The sequence below is a fragment of the Gossypium arboreum genome, chromosome 12 (genome assembly GCF_025698485.1).
Source record: "Gossypium arboreum isolate Shixiya-1 chromosome 12, ASM2569848v2, whole genome shotgun sequence".
Lineage (NCBI taxonomy): Eukaryota > Viridiplantae > Streptophyta > Magnoliopsida > Malvales > Malvaceae > Gossypium > Gossypium arboreum.
In genome coordinates this window covers 114,191,711-114,211,601 of record NC_069081.1, presented here as the reverse complement: position 1 = coordinate 114,211,601, position 19,891 = coordinate 114,191,711, and the positions used below count along the sequence as shown (strand labels likewise).

Sequence of the window (19,891 nt, the reverse complement as noted above, 5' to 3'; positions counted from 1 at the left end):
TATTAAGGGCTGTAAGCTTCGAATTTTTTGCTTCACCTTTGAAAGAATATATCCTTTGCTTACACTCGAAACAAGTTCGGTAAAATTATAATGGAAAACAGACCACAAAATTCTTCCAAGTGTCAAGCATTATCCTATACAAGAACTTTTTCAAAGGTTGCTGTTCCAAAATTTTATGTAAATGTTGCAAAATCTCCATAGAATATGTTCAGTAGTGATCATCAGCAGCTGGAAAGGTCCAATGCATTAAAAACCAATACTATTTTTCCTCTTCAATTACAGGAGACACAGTAACCAACATGTTGAAGAACAAAAACAATTTCTTCAATACAGTTGGAGGTGACATTAAAAGTAGAAATCCTAGACTATCTTTGTATACCCATGACCTTTTAAATTCAACAAGGCCATTAAACCAAGTAAAGATAGATAGAACCAGAAGAAAATGAAAAAAAAAAAAAAAACACTAAAGTGTTAAAGCTGTAAAGCTTCATGTGTCTCGGACTTTACCTTGTACTGCTTCTCTTAAACTGGCTACTGGATCTCTTAATAGAATCAATCCTCTGAAGCCTGATTTGCTCTCTTACTTTGGCTATGAATTCATCTGCCTTCTTATCCACATCCGACCCTCCATCAATGCACCCACTGCTTTGATTAGCTTCCTCATTGATTGGCCTTGTTTCTGTGCTGGAAACAATGGGAGGAGTTTCACCCTCACTCTCTGAATCATCATCACTGGTTTCTACCACAAACTTTCCGGCATTTTCTTGCTGGGGAAATTCCATGAAAGTTGGGTTTTGCATAACCAGTTTCTCAGTCCTCGATGATGTTTGATCGAACCTCACTGCCTTGCCATTGATCCCATTTCGGATTTCACCATTACGTGTCAAGGGAGAAACTGGTTTCAATGATGATGGTTTGTGGATCATTGGGGGAGGTGGAGGGGGTGGGGGAGGAGACCTGTATATGCTTTTTTTCTTCACGAAATCCTCTGCACTCTTGGCTTGTGCTTCCGTTGATGGAGGAAGAGGAGATGCTGATTTCTTTGGTGAAGAAGACATGGAATTGGACCGACTCAAACGATTACTTTGGGACCTCTTAAATGACCGAGATTCAATATCTTCTTTCATTTCCATTCTTGCAGACCTTGATCGCCACGGGATTGGTGAAGGAAGAACAACGTTGTTATCACTCCATTTCTCCACCAAAGTTTCTTGGTCCGATCCTCTCAGTTCCCCATTTGTACCTTTAGTTGAAAACCTTTTGGTACTTAAACCAGAATTAGACCTACTTAGAGAGTTAGAATTTGCACTGTTTCCCCTACCTGTCTCATTCAAAACACGCGACCTCAAGCTCCTAACAGGCAAAAGCAAAGGCTTTTCAGGGTTTCTAGGACTAGAACTTGTGTTGTCATCAAGAACAGCATGTTCTTTAGCAACAATAACAGGGGATTCATTCCTATGGTAAAGGCTACTCCAAGTCTGGACCTTGGTTTCATCAGACCCAGATAAGGTTTCAGCTTCATCATCGAAAACTGATGACACTTGAAGGAATCTAGACACGAAAGACTGTACACTATCAAACTTGGATTGGTTGTTGTAGTTGTTATTATGTTCTTTCTCAGTTTCATCATTTCGCCGGCTAAAAAGACCATAAGAGACAGCTATGCCAACAAATAGAAGGTGAAGAAGCTCCCAGCTTCTGGTGAGTAGGGATTGGTTGATGAATTCAGGTGCTTGTGAGGGAAAAAGTGGAATTATAACCAAGAAAATTATGACTACGAAGGCTTTGTAAAGGTAATTCGTATGACACTTACTTGGGTTTGCTTGGTTATGTTCTTTTACTAGTTGCTGCCCTTTGGTGTAGGTGTCTACATCTGCCATTGAAGAACAGGGGAAACCAAAACAAAAAACAAAGAGAAAGCAAGGCGATGAAAAGAAGACTTAGGGGCGAAGGTAAAAGTGGAGAGAGAGTTTCGCAGGGGAAGCGAGCATACGTATTTAAAGTTGTTGTTAATGGTTCTTTACTCTTGGTGCTTCTCTTTTCTTTTGCTTTTTTTTTTTTTATATATAAGAAATATTATCTTGAAGGTATAGCCTTTTTCATGAATCACTAGATTCTTCTGGTGCGTTGCTTTTTAGGTAAAGCCGGTTGGGTTAATGGAGATGGGCAGCTAAAAAGGAAAGAAAATTAAGTTGCCTTACATATCAGACCAATGAGTAGAGCCATTGCAATGAGATCTTACAGGGTCTACTGGTTTTAAAGATGTGCTATAAAGGTAATGTTTGGTCAGCAACTGAGGATCTTATTATATGCTTTTGTTTTCTGACATTTTGGACGCAAAAAGTTCAAAACTAAAAGATTGAGTTGGTTGCCGAGCTGAGTTGGGTTGGTGAGTCATGATTCAAAATTTGATAAATTTATCTACCTTTTTTAAAACTTCATTATATCAGCATTGGGCAAACAAGTTGGGAAATGATTGTTGTCTATGTGGTACAGTAACAGCTGGTTCAATAAAAAATATAACTTGTTGAAGTTTCTTCAAATTAATGCTTTGTTAATAGTGATGTAATTAAGCAAATAATGGGAAAAGATAAAAAGAGAAAGAGGAGTTAGCCATATGTATTGGGGAATATGCAAAGTTAGAGGGGGAAAACAAAGAACAAAGAATCTGAGAATGGTTTGCGTTGCGTCTAGTTGGACAGAAAGGATTCTTCTTTGGACTGCCTACGCTAACTTTCTTTTTTAATAATCTCTATTATGCTTGTACTTAGTCGACCATACTTTATTAATACTTGACAATATAACATGACAACATTTACTCTTTTAAGGGGGCACGAAGTGGCTTTATATATATAGTTGTAGCCTTATTTAAATTAAATGAAAAAGTCCCTTATCTAGTCATTGCTTCATCATCGGTTCAACAGCATACTTGGACTTCAAAACCTTTTTTTATGGACCTCCAAAGTTATAAATCATATATAAAATTCAAAAATAAAAATTATAAAAAATTCTTGAAATAGATATGTGCGTCATTTATTAATTATTTAATATAATTTTAAATTTTTTCCACGTTATTATCATATCATTTAGATAAAAATTTTAATCTAAACCTTAAACTTTGGATATTAAATCCTAAACTTTATCTAAGGTCTAGGGTCTATGATTCGATTAGAAGAATTACCAAAATAATATGTTAATAACATGAGAAAAATACTAAAATAACATTAAATAATTGGTAAATGATACAAGATGATGTGTCTCTATTTTATATAATACTTCTCTTTATAATTTTTATACATGTAATGACCAAATTTTAATTTTTAATTTAAGTGATAAATTTTTATATATCCAATAAAGATAATACATTGAATGTAAATATGCTACGAAAGAATCTTAATGTGAGACTGCACAAATATTCATTACAATCACATCTATATCATTTATGGATACATTTGTAACAATCATGAGCAAAATTCCATGACCGATTAACAATGAAGAAAAGGGTTGGTTGAGTCATGCACCGCCTTTTTAACGTGCTTGAATGAGTTTGAACACCGTAACGAGGAGCAACCCATGTGAAGGTGCTGCCCAGTCCCATGTTAATGGCAGGTTTACTTAAATTAAGATAATGATAAGGCCTAATTAAACTGAAGATGGGTGATAAGGTATCCTCCTTTTCTCCAATGTGTGGCCGAAAGTTAAAGGCTTTGGAAATGTTTGTAGACAATGAATCGGATTCCCCCTTTGCCTTTTTGGTCACAAAATACAGTTTTTCTATTCACAAAAACCAATACCAATTCTTTCTCTCACTTCATCTACAACCATTCAAAGTTTTCACTTTATGCACTCATTTACAAAAAGAAGAATGTAAAGAAAACCCTAGCTTTAGTTGATGCCAAAATCAACTCTAATTGTGTTTTTAAAGTGTTTGAAAGATGCTCATTTGGTAAATTTTCAAAAAGTGGTGTGATGTTTTTAATGTTTTTAAATGTTATTACATCTTACAAGGTGCAAAAAGTGTTTGGTTAACTCTAAAATATTTTAAGGTTGTCTTGAATTTGGTTTAAAGCCTATCAGGAATAAAATTTATTTTAGTTTTATTAAAAATTGTTTTAGATTATTCTTTGTACATTATAAATTTATTCAAATTTTATCCTTTGTATTCAACCACACGATAGTTAAACAATATATGAATTTTTCTAGGACTAAAATGAACTTTATATGGTAGTATAGGGCTCCAGTATACTTTGACCCTTGAATTTGTGTAGCGAATATATGGATCACTAGTGAGACTTTATTGATATTTCACAAAAGAGAATATTGTTTGGTTAATTTGATTAAATCGAGTCAAATCAATTAAAAAAGAAATTGAATTGATAAAGATCAATTTTTCAACAAAATTCAATATGAATTTTTTACAAATTAAATTTCAAAATAAAATAAGATAAATAAGAAGATAATATGCTTTAGGTTCTCCAACCCAGGTATTGAGTTTGCAGACACCGTATGATTATAAATAACACAATTTTCATCTGATGATGCTGATAATTCGGGTTTATGCTTACAACTGCAGTTTTCATATATCGTAGTTCAGATTTCCACCACAAAATGATATATGAACTCCCACGTGTAGATGATCTTTAATGACCACCATTGAATTTATAATTCAATTCGAATATACACTGTAAATAAACAAATAAAAAGATATGGCTAAGCTTCAGCGAGTCCAAGTAATTCGTTAAAGAAGCTTTGGACAGACGGGGGCCAATGGTAGGATGATGATCCATCAAGTATGAGTTGGGATGATTCTTTTTCCTGCAACAAAGGCAGTTCTTGATTTCTCTTGCGGTTTAGCTTCACCTTGCGATGAGATCCATGGGTTTCGATGCTATCCGCCATTGGTGCTTCATCCTTCAAGAAAGGTACAACATGCTTTTTCATGTCTTCTTTGGAGATTCCAAGGTGACCTCCTGACACATTAACGTAGAGTACCTTTCCAGCATCATCTAAGGTTTTTAAACCAATCCAATCCTCGCTGTAAAGCTTTGTCTGCACCAACAACAAATAATTTAGTTTCAAACATGATTAAAAGAACGAACTTTTGCAGGGGCAAATACCGTACCTCTTGAGGCCGAACGACGGGCTTGAAGGCCCCGTTGGGGTAATATCCAAACCAAGAGGTTTCCTTTGGTATCAAAACAGTGTCATGCTCAAACTGTTTGAGTAGAAGATGAGCCAGATTAGCAGATAACTTTCATGCTCAAACTGTTCGGAGACCCTTTGAGAATTAAATGAGAAAAAGAAGCTAATGGTCCGAACTGGGTTTGAAAAGCAAAAACGTGTTCTTTTTTCCAGCTTACCATGATAAGTACCAAGTTTTGCAAGCGAATGAACCTCTCCTTATAAGTGGAATTCCTTTCATGGGGTAGTTCGTTGTTAAGCTTCGGAAGAAATCTACATTTTTCCAAATAATGAGGTATATCCTGGATATTAAAAAGATGATTTGAATCTTAGTCGTGACTGTATAAATTTTAATCACTTAAAACAATATGTAACAGCAATTATTAAACACATAAGAGATTTTCGCATTATGAAGAATTGGATTCTTATATGATTCAAAGAGTTCATAGTCGTACAACCAGTGTAAGCGGTACAAAGGCCTCAAACATTCCATTAGTGTATGCTACTCACATTTGGTAATTTTAGATAACCACTTGGAGCCAGATGAGCCTGCAAAATGGCAATCAGAAATAAGTAAACGTAACAAGGTATCTGGAAACTGTTGAAAGTTGCATGGTTCCTCAAAATCATGAAGAAAGATGAGTGTACGAGTTAACAAGCCTCGGGGAAAAGATGTATACTTGGACATAGTCGCTGTATATCTCTGACTTGATTAGCTTGTCTGCAATCAGGCACAGAAAACCAGACTGCAATACCAAAATAATCTGCTTCAACAACAGACAAAAACAATACAGCTCCTGATAGGATTAAAGGAGTTTTGAATAGGCTAGAATAGTCATCTACCATGTCATTTTATCAATAATACCAGTACATACTTTTAGTTTAAGATAGATTAATGTTGAGAAATAAATGCTTAATGGTTTCCTAATGCATAGATAACAGAGGAAAGCGTCCGAACGAGAGTTAGAAAGTAAGCATTGAAAACACAGTCAACCAACTCAGATCATTTAGTTTGATTCTGTTAGGATGCAAGATCCTTAGTATTCCTAGATCTTAATGATGGGTCTTGATAACCAGCTCCTCAAGTCTTGTAATTTATATGTGAAAGACTTAATTTCAATTAAATAATAAAATTAATAATTAAGTCATACTAAACTAAAGTCCCATAAGACTGTTAAAAGTGAACATGCAGCATTTCATGGGCTAAAGAGAGCATGATTCTGGTATGCGCCTTGGCGTAGGATCTAGTCACAGGTCTAAACGGGAAAGAATTCTTGCTTCGACCTATGGTTACTCAAAAGGCAGATTCGTCCTTGACTGAACCCCCTCTCAAAATAACGTTTCTTTTGATAGAATAATTGCTTACCTCTTTATTTCATATTGGCAGCCTTTTATAGACTGTTAATAACAAAGGAAAGAGTCCTAATTGACATAAAATAGAATTCCTAACTTAGAGTTTATGAAGGAAACAAAAACCTAATATAGTAAAACTAAAACTCTTAGTAAAACCTGATATAATAAATAAATAAAACTAAATACTCCTATTGCAATTAAAGCGTCCATATCAGATTCAAAGAGTCGCAGGGCACTTACACCACAAAGAGGAACAGAAGCAGTACCAGCATGAGGCCCTCCTAAAGAGATGAAATTCTTCACCTGTTTCATCATTTCCAAGGCAGAAAATCATTTGTAAAGATTCAATAAATACGAGAGCAACAAGTTAATCTTCCATTTTCCCTCAACCAACATGCTGATCTTCTGAGAAAGAGAAGCTTAAGGGAAAGCCGGCTCGTACCTGAGGTGCACCATCACAAAACTCGACAACAGCCCGTCCTATCAAGTTACCCTGTTAAACCAAAGTCAATTTTTAAGAATTACAGTACATGTATGAAAGTTGCCTTCGCAGCAATGATCAAACTAAAAACACAACCGAAAGACTGATACAAATTCAGATGCATTTCTTCTATATATTAGTAAATTTTTCCTAGTCTTGTAACGGATAAGGTTAGTAGCATTAACATGTAAGCTCTAAGTTTCTTCTACAAATTTCACTACTCAATGCAACGATATAATGCATAAAAGGAGGACACAACAATATGTAAATCCTACCAAAAGCTATCCTCTTAAATGGAATATCAGTGAAGAAATTAAGTAGTTGTCCATCAATTAGTGAAATGAACCTCAATTCTTTTACATGAAAGCAATCACAATAAATGTAAATAAGAAATACCTGGGAGAGACCAACTATGTTGTAACCCTTACTGAGTTCTTTCATTTGCTTAACCTGTTGACAAGATGCTGGAGTTTTATCAAAGGAAACATAAACTCCAAAACCCAGACCCACAAAGAAAAACCAAGGAATTGGCCGTAATGATTTATGTCACCTTCTTACAAACGAAATTTGCCTGTAAACAACAAGCAACAAAATTTGTTATTATAAAAGAAACCAGAAAATAATAAATGTTTCAGCCAAAATGACAGTTAATGGAATCCTTTTTTCATGTTGTAAGAAGTTATACCTGTTCTTCCAGAGGCATAAACCAGGAATCCCATGTCCCACCTCCAATTTCTCTGCATGTTCGAAAAGGAAAATCAAATTCGCAATTGTGAAAAAAGGAAAAGGAAAAGAAAGAAAGCTGAAGAAGCATATACATACAAGCAATATCCTTTAGACCCAGAAAAGTTAGTGAGAAGTTCAGTGAACTGTTTGACTCCACGATTGGCACACTGATCTCCAATCCCTGTAACCAAAGAAAGAAAAACCCTGAAAAGTTTAAGCTTGATACGGTAAAAAAGATGATAGTAGATGAAAAAAGAAAACAATTTACCATGGATGACAATGAAGGGGATGGAATGAGAAAATGGGGTGATTACAAATACAAGAAAGGGAATAAAGGCAAGGAATTTAGAGGGAAAATCCATGAAATATTGTTTATTTCTGAGGTATTCTTTCTCTATATATATTAACTTTTTCTTCTGAATTAAATTGGGGTTTGGTTGCAGGCAGGAGCTATGAGAGGAAGTTGGTGGTTGGAAGTTTGAAGAAAGGGTGAAGGATGGAGGGTTGTGATTGGTGAAAATAAGGCGAAAAACACGGAATCTGAAATCCGATAGGATGTATTTATTTCACACACGTTCAGATTATTGCTTTGCTAAGCTAGGGTAGCTTGTCGACTTAAATCTCCTGTGAACTGAACCACTTTAACAGTCCCCTGTGGACTAATAAATCTCGTTACTGTTGTATCTATTTTCTTCGACACTAAATTTTAAATTTAAAAAAAATAGGCTATTGAAATTTAATGAGTAAAATAATAATGATGTTAGAAAATATATAAAAAAATGCCACATGAATATTATTATATTTGTAAAAATTATTTTAATAATATAAAATATAAAAATATATTTAAAAAAATCATTTTTGAAGTTTAATATGTTTTTTTAATAATAGATCCATGCATATTAAATAAATAAGATTATGAGTAATTTTGAAAAAATAGCTCTTTAGATGAAACTTGAATGGCTTAAAATCTCTTTACAAAATTTGATTTTTTGTTTGAAATTTTAATAAAATTCCTCTGAACAAGTGAAAGTTATTATTGTATTAAAAGAGGGTGATAAAGTGAAGTGAAAGAAGTATCCAAGTTATTAGCTTGAAGCATCAAACTTTGTATGCCGTGAAGAGTTTGGATCATAAATAGAATCCGAAAAGAAACCCATCCTTTTCATATGAATATATTTGTGTTGTTGCTGTTGCTTCCGCCGTTAATTATCTCAATAACTTTGATCAGTTCTATATTTATTTTGGGTGCATGTATCCGTTCAACATCATTACCTTCTAATTTTCCTGTTACTGCTTTCACTTAGTTCTACTTCCGTAATGCCTCTCACTCTAACCTAAGCTTTGAAAGAGTCGATTCAATTGCAGAAATCTTCTATTCTTTACCATCAAGGATTCTTTGATCTATATAATCAGCTTTTAATGAGGGGACATTGATGAAATGAGTGGTTGATCTGTGGTGGAGCTTCGGTTATGCAATGATTTGTGGCCGTAAAAGCTGCATTTCTTGCGAATATAAGCAGAACCGAAGCAACTACTTTTAGCATCTCAACAAGCTTCAATGAATGCCTATGGGTGAAATGTTGAATCAGATGAACATCAAGATCGAGCGAAGCTTGCAATCATCACAACCGGCACGGTGTGCGAATATGTGAACAAAATAAGAGGGCATGGGAGGAAGAAATGATTGACCTTTTACAGAACAGTCACCATGCAAGTGTTACGAAAGAAAAAGTTGCAGAATTGGCAACCATTGATTGACCCAAAGCAGAGGTTTTTGCATATGGCACAGCCAACTCTATCTGCCATGTTTAGATCTACAGGTCTCAATGGTTGTCGATGCGTGAAATGTAGAATAGTTAAGTCATCCTCGTAATCTTCAGACTCCATGGGAGACTTGAGGGAGCAATGCTCATGCATTTGGAAATTAAATTTGTGTTTGCAAATGTAGTGGAAGCTGCTGCCCCGATTGAACATCCATAACAGTAGTAGCCATCGACTGCTTCATGCATTCACAACAATAACACAAAATTCAATCTTTCAGCTTCAATTAATCTTAAAGCATATAGAAATCATATATAATAGATTTTTTACGAAGAGATGAAGAAAATACAACATATAATGGTACAGACTCGGACCACCCATGTCATTAAGGGTAGTAAATGAATATGTTCGGGCACGGCAGAACATTTTAGAATAAAAATGAAGCCCATAGCATCATCACTGAACCTTGAAGATATCTGAATCTGATACACTCTCATGCATTTGGGAATGTATGCTACAAGAACGAATAAAGACCCACAAAAGAAACAATTACAGTCCAGGGGGAAATCATAGTTCTCTGGTAAGCCACACTGTCTTTTCTTTGAGAAATGCAACATTGCTATTTGGTATAGTCAGCAGATGATGATCTGTGACTCCATCCTCTTCCTCTTCCTCACTCTCTGCTGTTAACGACATTGCAGCAGAATCTAATCTCTCATCATCTGTATTGGAAAAATATCTTGATAAATGCGAGTATATATATGCACATGCGCGTGCACACACAAGTATACACAATCTTGATCGTATAACAAAATTTGAACATAAGTATGCATATAGCTCCAGTGAAAAACTGCCTTTAGATCCATCACTGGCGATTCGCTACAGCAGTGTGGACTAATGAGCATAAATTTGGTAAAAACTTTAAAAGAAAATGATGAACTACGAGACATGGTGGCCAGAAGAAGCTTACCAGAATATGCTGGATTGTCAGGAAGATGTCGAACCGCAGGAACCTGAATGCTTTCCGGAAGTAGACAGTTACAAAATGAACCTGAAACTTCAAAAACTGCATTGATCAAATAAAATAATTGCATAGAGCCATGGACCACACATACCACAGTTACATATCCTAGAACCCCTGGATGCTATATTTCATCCAATCGTTCAAATATAGACATTCAAATAATGATTCTAACGTTCCAACTTCCATGCTGGACAATCTGAACCTAGAACTAAGGCAATTATCTAACAACGAGAGATACTTTCTAACCATGTTGTATGAATATGCAATCTACTGCAACTAGAAGCCATCTCGAAAAATACTTAGGGATCACAAATCTTCTTGGATGACAAGAACGTGAAAAACCGGCTGTTTTCTCACCTAGTCTAGCCAGCCTATTTACCCACCCAGGAATAGGCTTTCCAGTTAGCTGCAGGCATACTTCATCGGTGAAATGGTTACAATTCTTAGTGATCAAATGATACGTGTCCCCATGGTACTTTTGCGAAAGCTGTTCAATAAATAACTGAAATTCTGAACGAGACATGCTAGTGCTGCCCAATAATACTGAACGTCTGAAGATGAAACCAGGACAACTTCTCGGTTCCAATTCAAACACTCCACTTGTAGGGTCCTCGTGTGCTCCATAGCCATACTCCAAACCATAAACTGATTAGCAATCAAAACACAATAGGTTAATAGCTAAGAAAATTAGAACATAAAATAGCATGAAAAGAAAGAAAAGGAAAAATAAAATTAGCAATTTTCTTTTAATAAATTACCGAACATCATAAGATATAGACCATGGATGAACTTTATTAAATTGTAGATAACAGCAATCAGAGACTAAATAATGCCACAAATGTAAATACTTAATATAAATTGGAATTAACTTGCATGATTTGTTTATTAAATTGGAATGAACATAAAGGAGAGATGCTACCTTCGATACCGGAGTGGAAAATCCCAAGCCCGAACCAGAAAAGATAGTTATTCATAGGTGTGAGATCATAGACATTGAGATACAACAAAGCACCATTGCTTCCCCCATTACTCTGCCTCTTTTTCACACTCGAATTTGATGGAAACAACCGCATTGTGCCTTAAAATCTAACCTTGATTCTTCAATCTATATCATAAGCTCCTCATTCTTAGCATTAAACCATGAAAACTAATATATGATGGGTTGAACCAGTAAGGAATCAAAGTTCATTTAGTATACAATTTATTCTCTACTACTTAGCATAATATCATAAAACTTGAATGAAGCATATAAACCCAGAAAGAAGAAATCCCCAATAACCAAACTTGGTTACAAAGCAATATAAACTAAAAATGTTGGGATTTTTTCCAATTTGGGTAAAACTAAGTTTCCAAATAAAATAAACATAGTGAAAATAGCAATATACCATCCAAATCGCAAACAAGAAAGAAAGCATAAAAACAAATTAGGGGAAAAAAAAGGAAATTGAGGCTTTTAAACTTACCTAAGAAGAGGAGCCGAAGAGAGATTAAAGGTGACAACTTTTGGAGCAGAGATCAAAAAAGAATGGTTTTTTTTTTTCCCAGACAACTTAATTCAAGCAACTTTGTTGTTTGTATTTAGAATCTGCATGGATCAATGAAGGTTTTTCACAGATAAAGTGAAGTTCAAGATCACTTCGTCTAGCATAAAAAGTAAAATAATTTAGAAATTAGAATTATGGTCTCGTTTTAATTTAATCTAAAAATCTTTCTTTGCCTTTTTGGTCTTTTTTTAGTTTGCCTATAGGTTTTCAAAGATTTTAGTCAACATTTTGACGTTTTAGTGTTGCGTCAAGGTCTAAAGTCTACTCTACTTGAGAATTCAATTTTGTTACACCGATGATTAAATTATTAAATTATTAATAAATTTATATTTTATTATTTAATTTTAATTATAAAATTATAAAATAATCACTAAATTATTTAAAATTTTTATTTAAGATAACAAACTATTTGAATTTTTTTTAAAGTCAATGGCTTTTAAGAGGTTTTTTTTTTTAAAGTCTAATTAAGGAGTTCCAAATGACAGGACGATTATTATGGTGGATCAATACCCATTAACGATTAGAAAAATATACCTTAGATCCAAGTTGATCTAGCGGTCAATGTTAGAGATTGTAGAAGAAAGCCATTTTAATTTTAATTTATAAGTTTGTAATATTCAAAACTATTTTATGAAAAAAATTAAATTGAAGAAGAGAAGAGGAAGGAGGGCTTCCAATTGGACATACAACAGAGTAGTGACTTAAATAAATTTTTTTAAATAGTTTAACAGAATAGTGACTTAAATGAATTTTTTTAAATAGTTTAGTGACTTTTTTGTAACTTTTTAAAGTTGAGTAACTAAAACGTAAATTTATTAATAGCTTAATCACCTTAAATGTTGTTTACCCAAATAAAACCACAGTCACTCAAAACAGTATAATTCTTTTTGCCTAAGACTAAAATTGAAGTGTTCATAGAAATAATTTGGATTCGTAAATAAATAAAAAACATATTGATTAAATTTTTGAACAACTTTAACTTGTTTAAAAAAAAAAGCTTAATTAATTCTTGAAGTATTTTTATTTTTCACTTTCATACTTAAATTTTGTTCCAATTTGATACTTAAAATATAATTTTTTTTAATTTTGTCTATTTTGTAATTGATGTTAAATCGGCAACTTTGACCAATAAAAAAATGCTATGTAGTGCTTTGTGACGGCCTATAAGAATTTTTTTTAAAGCCATATTTGAAGTACCAAATTGAAAAGTGAGTATACTTTAAGTACTAAATTGAAAAAAAAATTAGGTATATAAAAAACTTTTTAAAAAAATAACTTTATTTTTTAAGTGTGGAAAGACAATTACAGGAAGAACAATGAAATAAGGCAAACTCTCGTTTTTGAGTAAATGATGATATTAGCATTGAAGGCTCTTATTGATAGTACATACAGAATCATTGAGCAACATCAGTTACGTTTCCGGGTATCAATGGGCAGAAAATTACAGCTCGAAATGGGTTTTAAGAGCCAGCAATACATGAATACAACAACAATTCAAGCAAAAAAAAGGAAAGCGAGAAATGGAAGTGGAAGTGTAGACTTTGAAAAGATTACCCCCTTCTCATCAAATCAAACCGTGTAATGTGGGTTCACATCAATATCCAATCCTCTCAACTTGGCAAAAGACTCCACTTTGCCTTTCAGTGTATGAATTTCTCTCAATCTGCACATCACATCAATGATTAAAATATTAGAATTAGTTTCATTTGCTGTGTTACTCCAACTCGGATTATTTAGAATGGAAGACTAAGGTACCTTGCAATCTCTGCACGCCTTCTTGCCTCTTCTGCCATGACACTTATGTCTCTAAAATTGTGCTTTTCAGTGATCTTGGCGTCCGAGGTTGACTGTAGGCCATGGAGTGTTCTCTGTTCAGCAGCCCATGCTGCCTCACGAGCCTCTTTCCCGAAGTCCTTTTGGGTGCTGAATGCCGTCTGTGGATACATACACAAATCCCACACTTAGAAAACAATGCCAAGATTCAATGGAATATTAGTGAGGCAAGTGTTTTTTAGTATTTTACTCTTTGGTTAAGCACAAGATCCCAGGCTTTCCCACTCAGTGCATATCGAACTGCAAACTTGATGGGATCAAGTAGAAAATAGGTTAAAATGTTGTAAATCCAAATAACACCACACCATCCCCACCCAACTGCTCTGATTCCAGCAAAACTCCATGTTGCTTGAGCTGAAATAACAGTCGCCACCTGCAATTATACATGAAAGCTTCATTTGTTTATCAACTGAACTAGAGTACTCGACTCTATATGTTGTCATGTTCATAAGAAAAAACAAAACTTGGGTTTTGAGCTAGCTTACGAGTTGAGCAATGATGAAAGCAGTAACGAGGAGGAGACCGGGTCGTTCTGTGAATGACCATCCTCGAGAGCGAGTCACGAATATGAGAGCCTGGCTGATGGTGCTAACTTGGAGGTACACTGCAGACGATAAAAGTGCATTCACCTTGCGTCTTTCACTCTCTTGTTTAAGATCAAAGCTCTTTTTGCTCAAGCTTCTTACGCCGAATTTATCCTGAGGTACAAAGGAGAGAATAAAGAGTTCATACATAACATTCCCTAGATGAACCAGAATGACATCTTGACTGTGCTTTTATTAGAGATCGAACTAGTAATTCACATTTACCGGAAAGAAATCAGTTTCATATGCTGCCCAGAAGAATATGACAGTCATTAAGGCCAAGTAGCTGCCCAAGACAATGCCAGTAGCAAAGATTTCTTTGAGTTTCCAAGAGTCAGGAACCGGTGATGGCTTGACACGGTCTTTCGATATTGTCATAATGGTACCTTGAAAGAACGAAAACCATCTAACCGTAACTAGCGAAAGAAGAAAGGGGAGAATCCAACAAGAAGAGTGTTACGGTAATCACTTACCATCATTAAGAATGGCAATGATTAGGACCATAAATGGTGGGAAATTCAACCTCCAGATTAAAGTGAGCAGCATGAATCCCAACTGCAACATGAACATCAAAACTTAAACATTGTTTATTTTTTCTTTCCTTATCGAATGGGAAAATGGCGAAAAAAGTAATGAAAACTCACCACTATACGTATTGTGATAGATACTGCATATATCTGGAAGAAAAAAGAGAACGCAGAATGAGAAACTTGATGGTAATGATGGCAATTTCACTTTCTTCTGCATATATAATGAAATTCTCTTTTTCTTTACCGTGTAATTCTTCATCCTTTGAAAGATTGCACGGCTTGTTAAAACAGCACTAATGATCACACTCAGACCAGGTTCTGTCAAAACAATATCAGAAGCACTTCGAGCTGCGTCGGTTGAATCTGCAACTGCAATCCCGATGTCTGCTTTCTTCAATGCAGGGGCATCATTTACACCGTCACCCGTCATTCCGACTATGTGTTTCTTAGCTTGCAGTCTTTTCACAATCTCAAACTTGTGCTCTACATTAAATATGGAATTCAGATACATTAGTAGAAAAGCATAATTGTAAGATATGATAGCAAGTATATATATATATATATATTACCAGGAAAAACTCCAGCAAATCCATCAGCATTCTCAATAAGTTCATCAATTGAAAAAGCTCCAATTTCTTCATTCTTATGGTCACCAAGAAGAGATGATGAAGGATACATGTTAGTGCCCATTCCAAGCCTTCTGCCTGTCTCCTTACCGATTGCGAGTTGGTCACCTGCAACAACATCCCCAACAGTCAAACATTTTGATGCCAATATCCACATTTCACCCCAAAGAAAAAGCTTAATCAGACATATTGTATACCTGTTATCATCTTAACACTGACACCGAGATCCAGGGCTCTTCGAATGGTCTCGGCACTGTCATGGCGGGGTGGATCAAATAGAGGCAGAAGACCAACAAATTCCCATGGTCCTCCAGGACTATCTTTAGTACCAGCAGGAACCTCCTATATAAAATTATTACATTTTTTTTCCATTAGCTCAATGGAGTGATATATAAAGATATTAAGAATGATGTGTAAAGCTTTAATACCTGTCGAGCAACTGCAAGGGATCGAAGTCCACGTTCAGCATATTTATCGATTATGGAGTGAACTTTCTTTCCAATTTCTGATTTATTATAGGCCAGATTGAGTATCTGCAAGTTGCATATGAAGAGGCCAATAGCTTATTAGCTTGAGACAACCTTACATGATACCATGAATGAAAATAGAAACTTATTGATTGGCAATATCTATACCTGCTCTGGTGCACCTTTGCTGACTCTATGCATCTTACCAGCTTCATCAATGTATGTAAGGGCCGTTCTCTTGTCGGTTGGATTAAAGGGAAGGAAGTGAACCTCTGTGATTCCAGCTCGCGCCTTTTGATAGTCAACAGAATGAACTCAATATAAGAAATTGTAAAGAAATTAAAAGTTTCACCATAAAAATTCCATAACCAACATGAGGTATTTTACTTCTTTAGGATCAGCCAACATTGCAACAATTGCAGTATCTATAGCATCTTGATTCTCCAATCTTGAAGCTCTAGCCGCCATTAAAATGACCGTATCCTTGTCGACATTGTTGACAAAAACCTATGATGAAGATAGTTCATTTTAAGTGTCAGTTCTTTGAAGAATTAAAATAAAAGTGATCAAAGCTCTTACCTCAATCAAATTTTTGTCCACTGTAAGCTTGTTAAGTGTTAGTGTGCCTGTTTTATCACTGCAAAGCACATCCATCCCTGCCATTTCCTCAATGGCTGTCATTCTCTTGGTTATGGCACCTTGTTGTGATAAACGATGAGAGCCAATTGCCATAGTGACAGAAAGCACGGTCGGCATAGCAATTGGGATACCACCAATAAGTATAACCAGCAAGTTATCAATACCAGTTCGATAAGACCTTCGTTGAGCTCCATATATAACAATGAGTTCAGCCAGCATACCAATGGCAATGGAGCATATGCAGAAGTTACCAATCGAAGTTAAGACCTGAAATTAATTACTATCAGTCAGTATGGTGCCTCGTTGTCACATTAGAAACTATTATTTGTATGCTAAGAGTTTTGCAAGATGAACCTGTTGGAAATGTCCAACATGTGTTGTGCTTTCCACAAGATGAGCTGCCTTCCCGAAGAAAGTGTGCACACCGGTTGCAATAACCACGGCTTCGATTTCACCTTGTTTGCATGTTGAGCCCGAGTAAACTCCGTCCCCGGGATGTTTAGTCACTGGGAGAGACTCTCCTGTAAGAGCTGACTGCAAAAGAAGATAAAAAGGAAATACACATCACTTAAACCATTGGTTAGAGTCTTAAAATTACAAGCTAAAAAGGCAGAGGATTGTAAACCTGATCGATTTTTAAAGGATCTCCTTGAAGTAAACGAGCATCAGCAGGAATGATGTCACCAAGTTTGATACTGATAATATCTCCAGGAACCAACACCGAAGCATCTTCCTCGTTCCATTTCCCATCACGTAAAACCTTAGCTTTCGGAGCCAATCGAGCCATAAGGGCTGCAGCAGCATTTCCAGCATTGTTTTCCTCTATGAAACTGATTGTTGAGTTGATAAGCAGCAGTGCCAGAATACCAACAAAATCATGGTAATCTGTTTCCTTTTTCTGCAAAACAAAAGAGGCCAAAATCAAATGTCTGATCAGGTCTCCAGTCTCAAATGGCACACTTACTTCATGGGACTTACCCCTCCGTGTGCAAGAGCGATAGCCATAACAGCAGCTGCTTCCATAACCCATGACAGAGGATTCCACATAAATCCCAAGAACTTAAGTATTTTGTTTTCCTGAAAGAAATGCAGACCACAAAACTCAGTTTGATTGTATTATAATTAGGCCAAGATTTACAACAAACGGAACGAAGACTAAGTTACCTTTTTCTCTTCAAGCTTATTGTAACCAAAAAGCTCAAGCCTCTGCTGGACTTCATCAGTGGTTAAACCTTCTTTTGTGCATTTCAGCTTCTCGAGAACCTCTTCAATAGGGATGTTTTCCTGAATGAAACAGTTCCCAGATTAGCATCATAGTTAGAAAACCTAAATACATGATATTGATATACAGTTATACACACACACACACTTATTCTAACTTCATCATGCATCAATCTAAGATCAGTCGTTAACTGTCTTACACTATAGATTTCTGACAGAGCTGTCAACAAATATGTAAGCTTGTACTAGTTCAGTTAAAACTCTACAAACATGACCTGTTTCTATGGAAAACGATCATATATACGAAAAACATGTACCAGATCAACAATCTCCTTGTTAATGGCTTCAAGTGCAACAGCTTTTTTTTCGGTGTCCATTGCAATTGTATGTGTGTGTTTATTTTTTCAGCTTCCGACCCTCAACTCAAAATATAGGTAACCTGCAAACTAAATAACATTCCATATCATCATTAGAAACTTGAATATTTGCAAAAATAAACATGTTTTTAGATAATAGCGAAAGTGATTCATCAGCAGTATAAAGAAAGGCTTAACAAAGAAACTAGTACCTAATAAGGTTACATAAAAGCAAGGAAAAATGGAAGGTAGAGAAATGTGAGAGAGAGAATGATGCTTGACAAGCAAGAAATGCGACGGGTATATATAGATTTTAACACCAAAGAAACAAGATACGGTGGAATCGAATGGAGAAAAAGGGAAGGTAAATAAGCCAAAAGGTGAAGACAAAAGCATAGCTTCTGAAACTCCGTCACCAGCATTTGCATAACAAAGTAAACTAGTTGTTTCCAATGACACGAGGGACGGTGATGAGTTTTAGATAATCATTTTTTTGTGAATACATATGTGGAATTAAAAAGTGTACTCAAAAATGATTTTATATTCCTCTCAAGGACTTAATTCCACATACTCATTTGCTAAATAATTAAGAAAATTATTAAAAAATATAAAAAAATAAATTAGGCCGAAAATAAATCTACAGATGTTTTTAACATAATTTTTTTTATAAATTTATTTTTACATAAACTTTTTTTTATTGGCATCGAGGATATGAGTTCAAGGGTATTAAAGCGTATTATTTTTCTATTTAAAGGTTGAGGAGAGATTATGGGTAGTTCTAGACCTTATATAAAAAAAAAACTGAAAATAAAAAAAAACTTTATCCTCAAAAAAGAAAAACAAATCATACCATTTTATCAAAATTGTTTAAAAATAATGATTAAATAAAATGAGGTGAAGATAGATGTTAAAAATGTCTTTTTATTATTGTTTTTAATATAAATCATAGACCACGTAGTATATTAGTAGAAAATGATATACGATGGTAACAACGTCTCCGTACGCCATTTGGCATTGGAATTTTCATTTCTCATTATTATTTTCCATTGAGATGAGATTCTGAGATTTTCCAGAATTGAATGAAATACATAACCAAGAAACAGGCAGATTATATTCGGCAGATTTGGGTTAATTCACAAAGCTACATTTGTCATTGGACACAAGGCTCTTGTTTGGCTTCTAGGAAAATGTCTGGGCCTAGTATAACTTTAACATGCCATCCTCTTTTCGCTGCTTACAAGAAGAATCTGACATAAAACAAAATTACTACGTGTTTAGCAATTGTTGAGCTGTATTTAATGTAAAAAATGATGAGCTTACTTATTTCTTTTAGCTGTGAATTGTATAATAAAAGGACGTCTAAACAATAATACAAAAGTTGGGGAAGTATAAGTACACATACATTGTACCTTTTTATTATATTTAATCAGTTTATTTCTGTACTTTCTAACTAGAGAGGTCCTTCCACATTAAAACATGTTTGGTTTATACAAGAATTTTTTATGCATTACAAAAAAGTCCCATTCAAATATTCTTCTTGTATTTAGGAAAGCTCTTCCATCTAA

General features: G+C 34.8%; 4 protein-coding genes across 6 annotated transcripts; all 4 read right to left on the bottom strand.

Moving 5' to 3' along the window:
• Positions 1-246: 246 nt before the first annotated feature.
• Positions 247-2,287, bottom strand: LOC108477447 (uncharacterized). The gene has a single exon (XM_017779993.2). It carries the CDS (start codon positions 1,878-1,880, stop codon positions 504-506), a length of 1,377 nt encoding a protein of 458 aa, XP_017635482.1. The 5' UTR covers positions 1,881-2,287; the 3' UTR covers positions 247-503.
• Positions 2,288-4,510: 2,223 nt separating this feature from the next.
• LOC108476642 (uncharacterized) lies at positions 4,511-8,363 on the bottom strand. 2 transcript variants are annotated; one of them, XM_053023545.1, is made up of 12 exons: positions 8,010-8,363; positions 7,838-7,922; positions 7,701-7,752; positions 7,566-7,586; positions 7,412-7,465; positions 6,977-7,027; positions 6,775-6,837; positions 5,862-5,945; positions 5,692-5,730; positions 5,361-5,483; positions 5,123-5,215; positions 4,511-5,049 (listed from the first exon to the last, which is right to left on the bottom strand). In XM_053023545.1, the coding sequence occupies exons 1-12, from the start codon at positions 8,101-8,103 to the stop codon at positions 4,711-4,713; spliced, it is 1,098 nt and encodes a 365-aa protein (XP_052879505.1). In that variant the 5' UTR covers positions 8,104-8,363; the 3' UTR covers positions 4,511-4,710. The 2 variants fall into 2 exon arrangements, with proteins under 2 accessions (XP_052879505.1, XP_017634403.1); XM_017778914.2 differs by having other exon boundaries at positions 5,862-5,927; positions 8,010-8,362.
• A 1,425-nt stretch (positions 8,364-9,788) lies between these two features.
• On the bottom strand, positions 9,789-12,324 carry LOC108478301 (deSI-like protein At4g17486). 2 transcript variants are annotated; one of them, XM_017780746.2, is made up of 5 exons: positions 11,990-12,324; positions 11,446-11,631; positions 10,884-11,171; positions 10,473-10,559; positions 9,789-10,224 (listed from the first exon to the last, which is right to left on the bottom strand). In XM_017780746.2, exons 2-5 carry the CDS (start codon positions 11,597-11,599, stop codon positions 10,070-10,072), a joined length of 684 nt encoding a protein of 227 aa, XP_017636235.1. In that variant the 5' UTR covers positions 11,600-11,631; positions 11,990-12,324; the 3' UTR covers positions 9,789-10,069. The 2 variants fall into 2 exon arrangements, with proteins under 2 accessions (XP_017636235.1, XP_017636236.1); XM_017780747.2 differs by having other exon boundaries at positions 10,473-10,553; positions 11,990-12,323.
• A 1,096-nt stretch (positions 12,325-13,420) lies between these two features.
• LOC108477861 (ATPase 11, plasma membrane-type-like) lies at positions 13,421-18,701 on the bottom strand. Its single transcript, XM_017780342.2, has 20 exons — positions 18,539-18,701; positions 18,288-18,416; positions 17,914-18,033; positions 17,728-17,826; positions 17,375-17,647; positions 17,104-17,283; positions 16,690-17,016; positions 16,498-16,617; positions 16,279-16,401; positions 16,072-16,176; positions 15,841-15,985; positions 15,587-15,751; positions 15,262-15,500; positions 15,132-15,164; positions 14,961-15,042; positions 14,713-14,873; positions 14,389-14,601; positions 14,094-14,276; positions 13,826-14,004; positions 13,421-13,733 (listed from the first exon to the last, which is right to left on the bottom strand). Exons 2-20 carry the CDS (start codon positions 18,345-18,347, stop codon positions 13,640-13,642), a joined length of 2,901 nt encoding a protein of 966 aa, XP_017635831.1. The 5' UTR covers positions 18,348-18,416; positions 18,539-18,701; the 3' UTR covers positions 13,421-13,639.
• Positions 18,702-19,891: the final 1,190 nt, after the last annotated feature.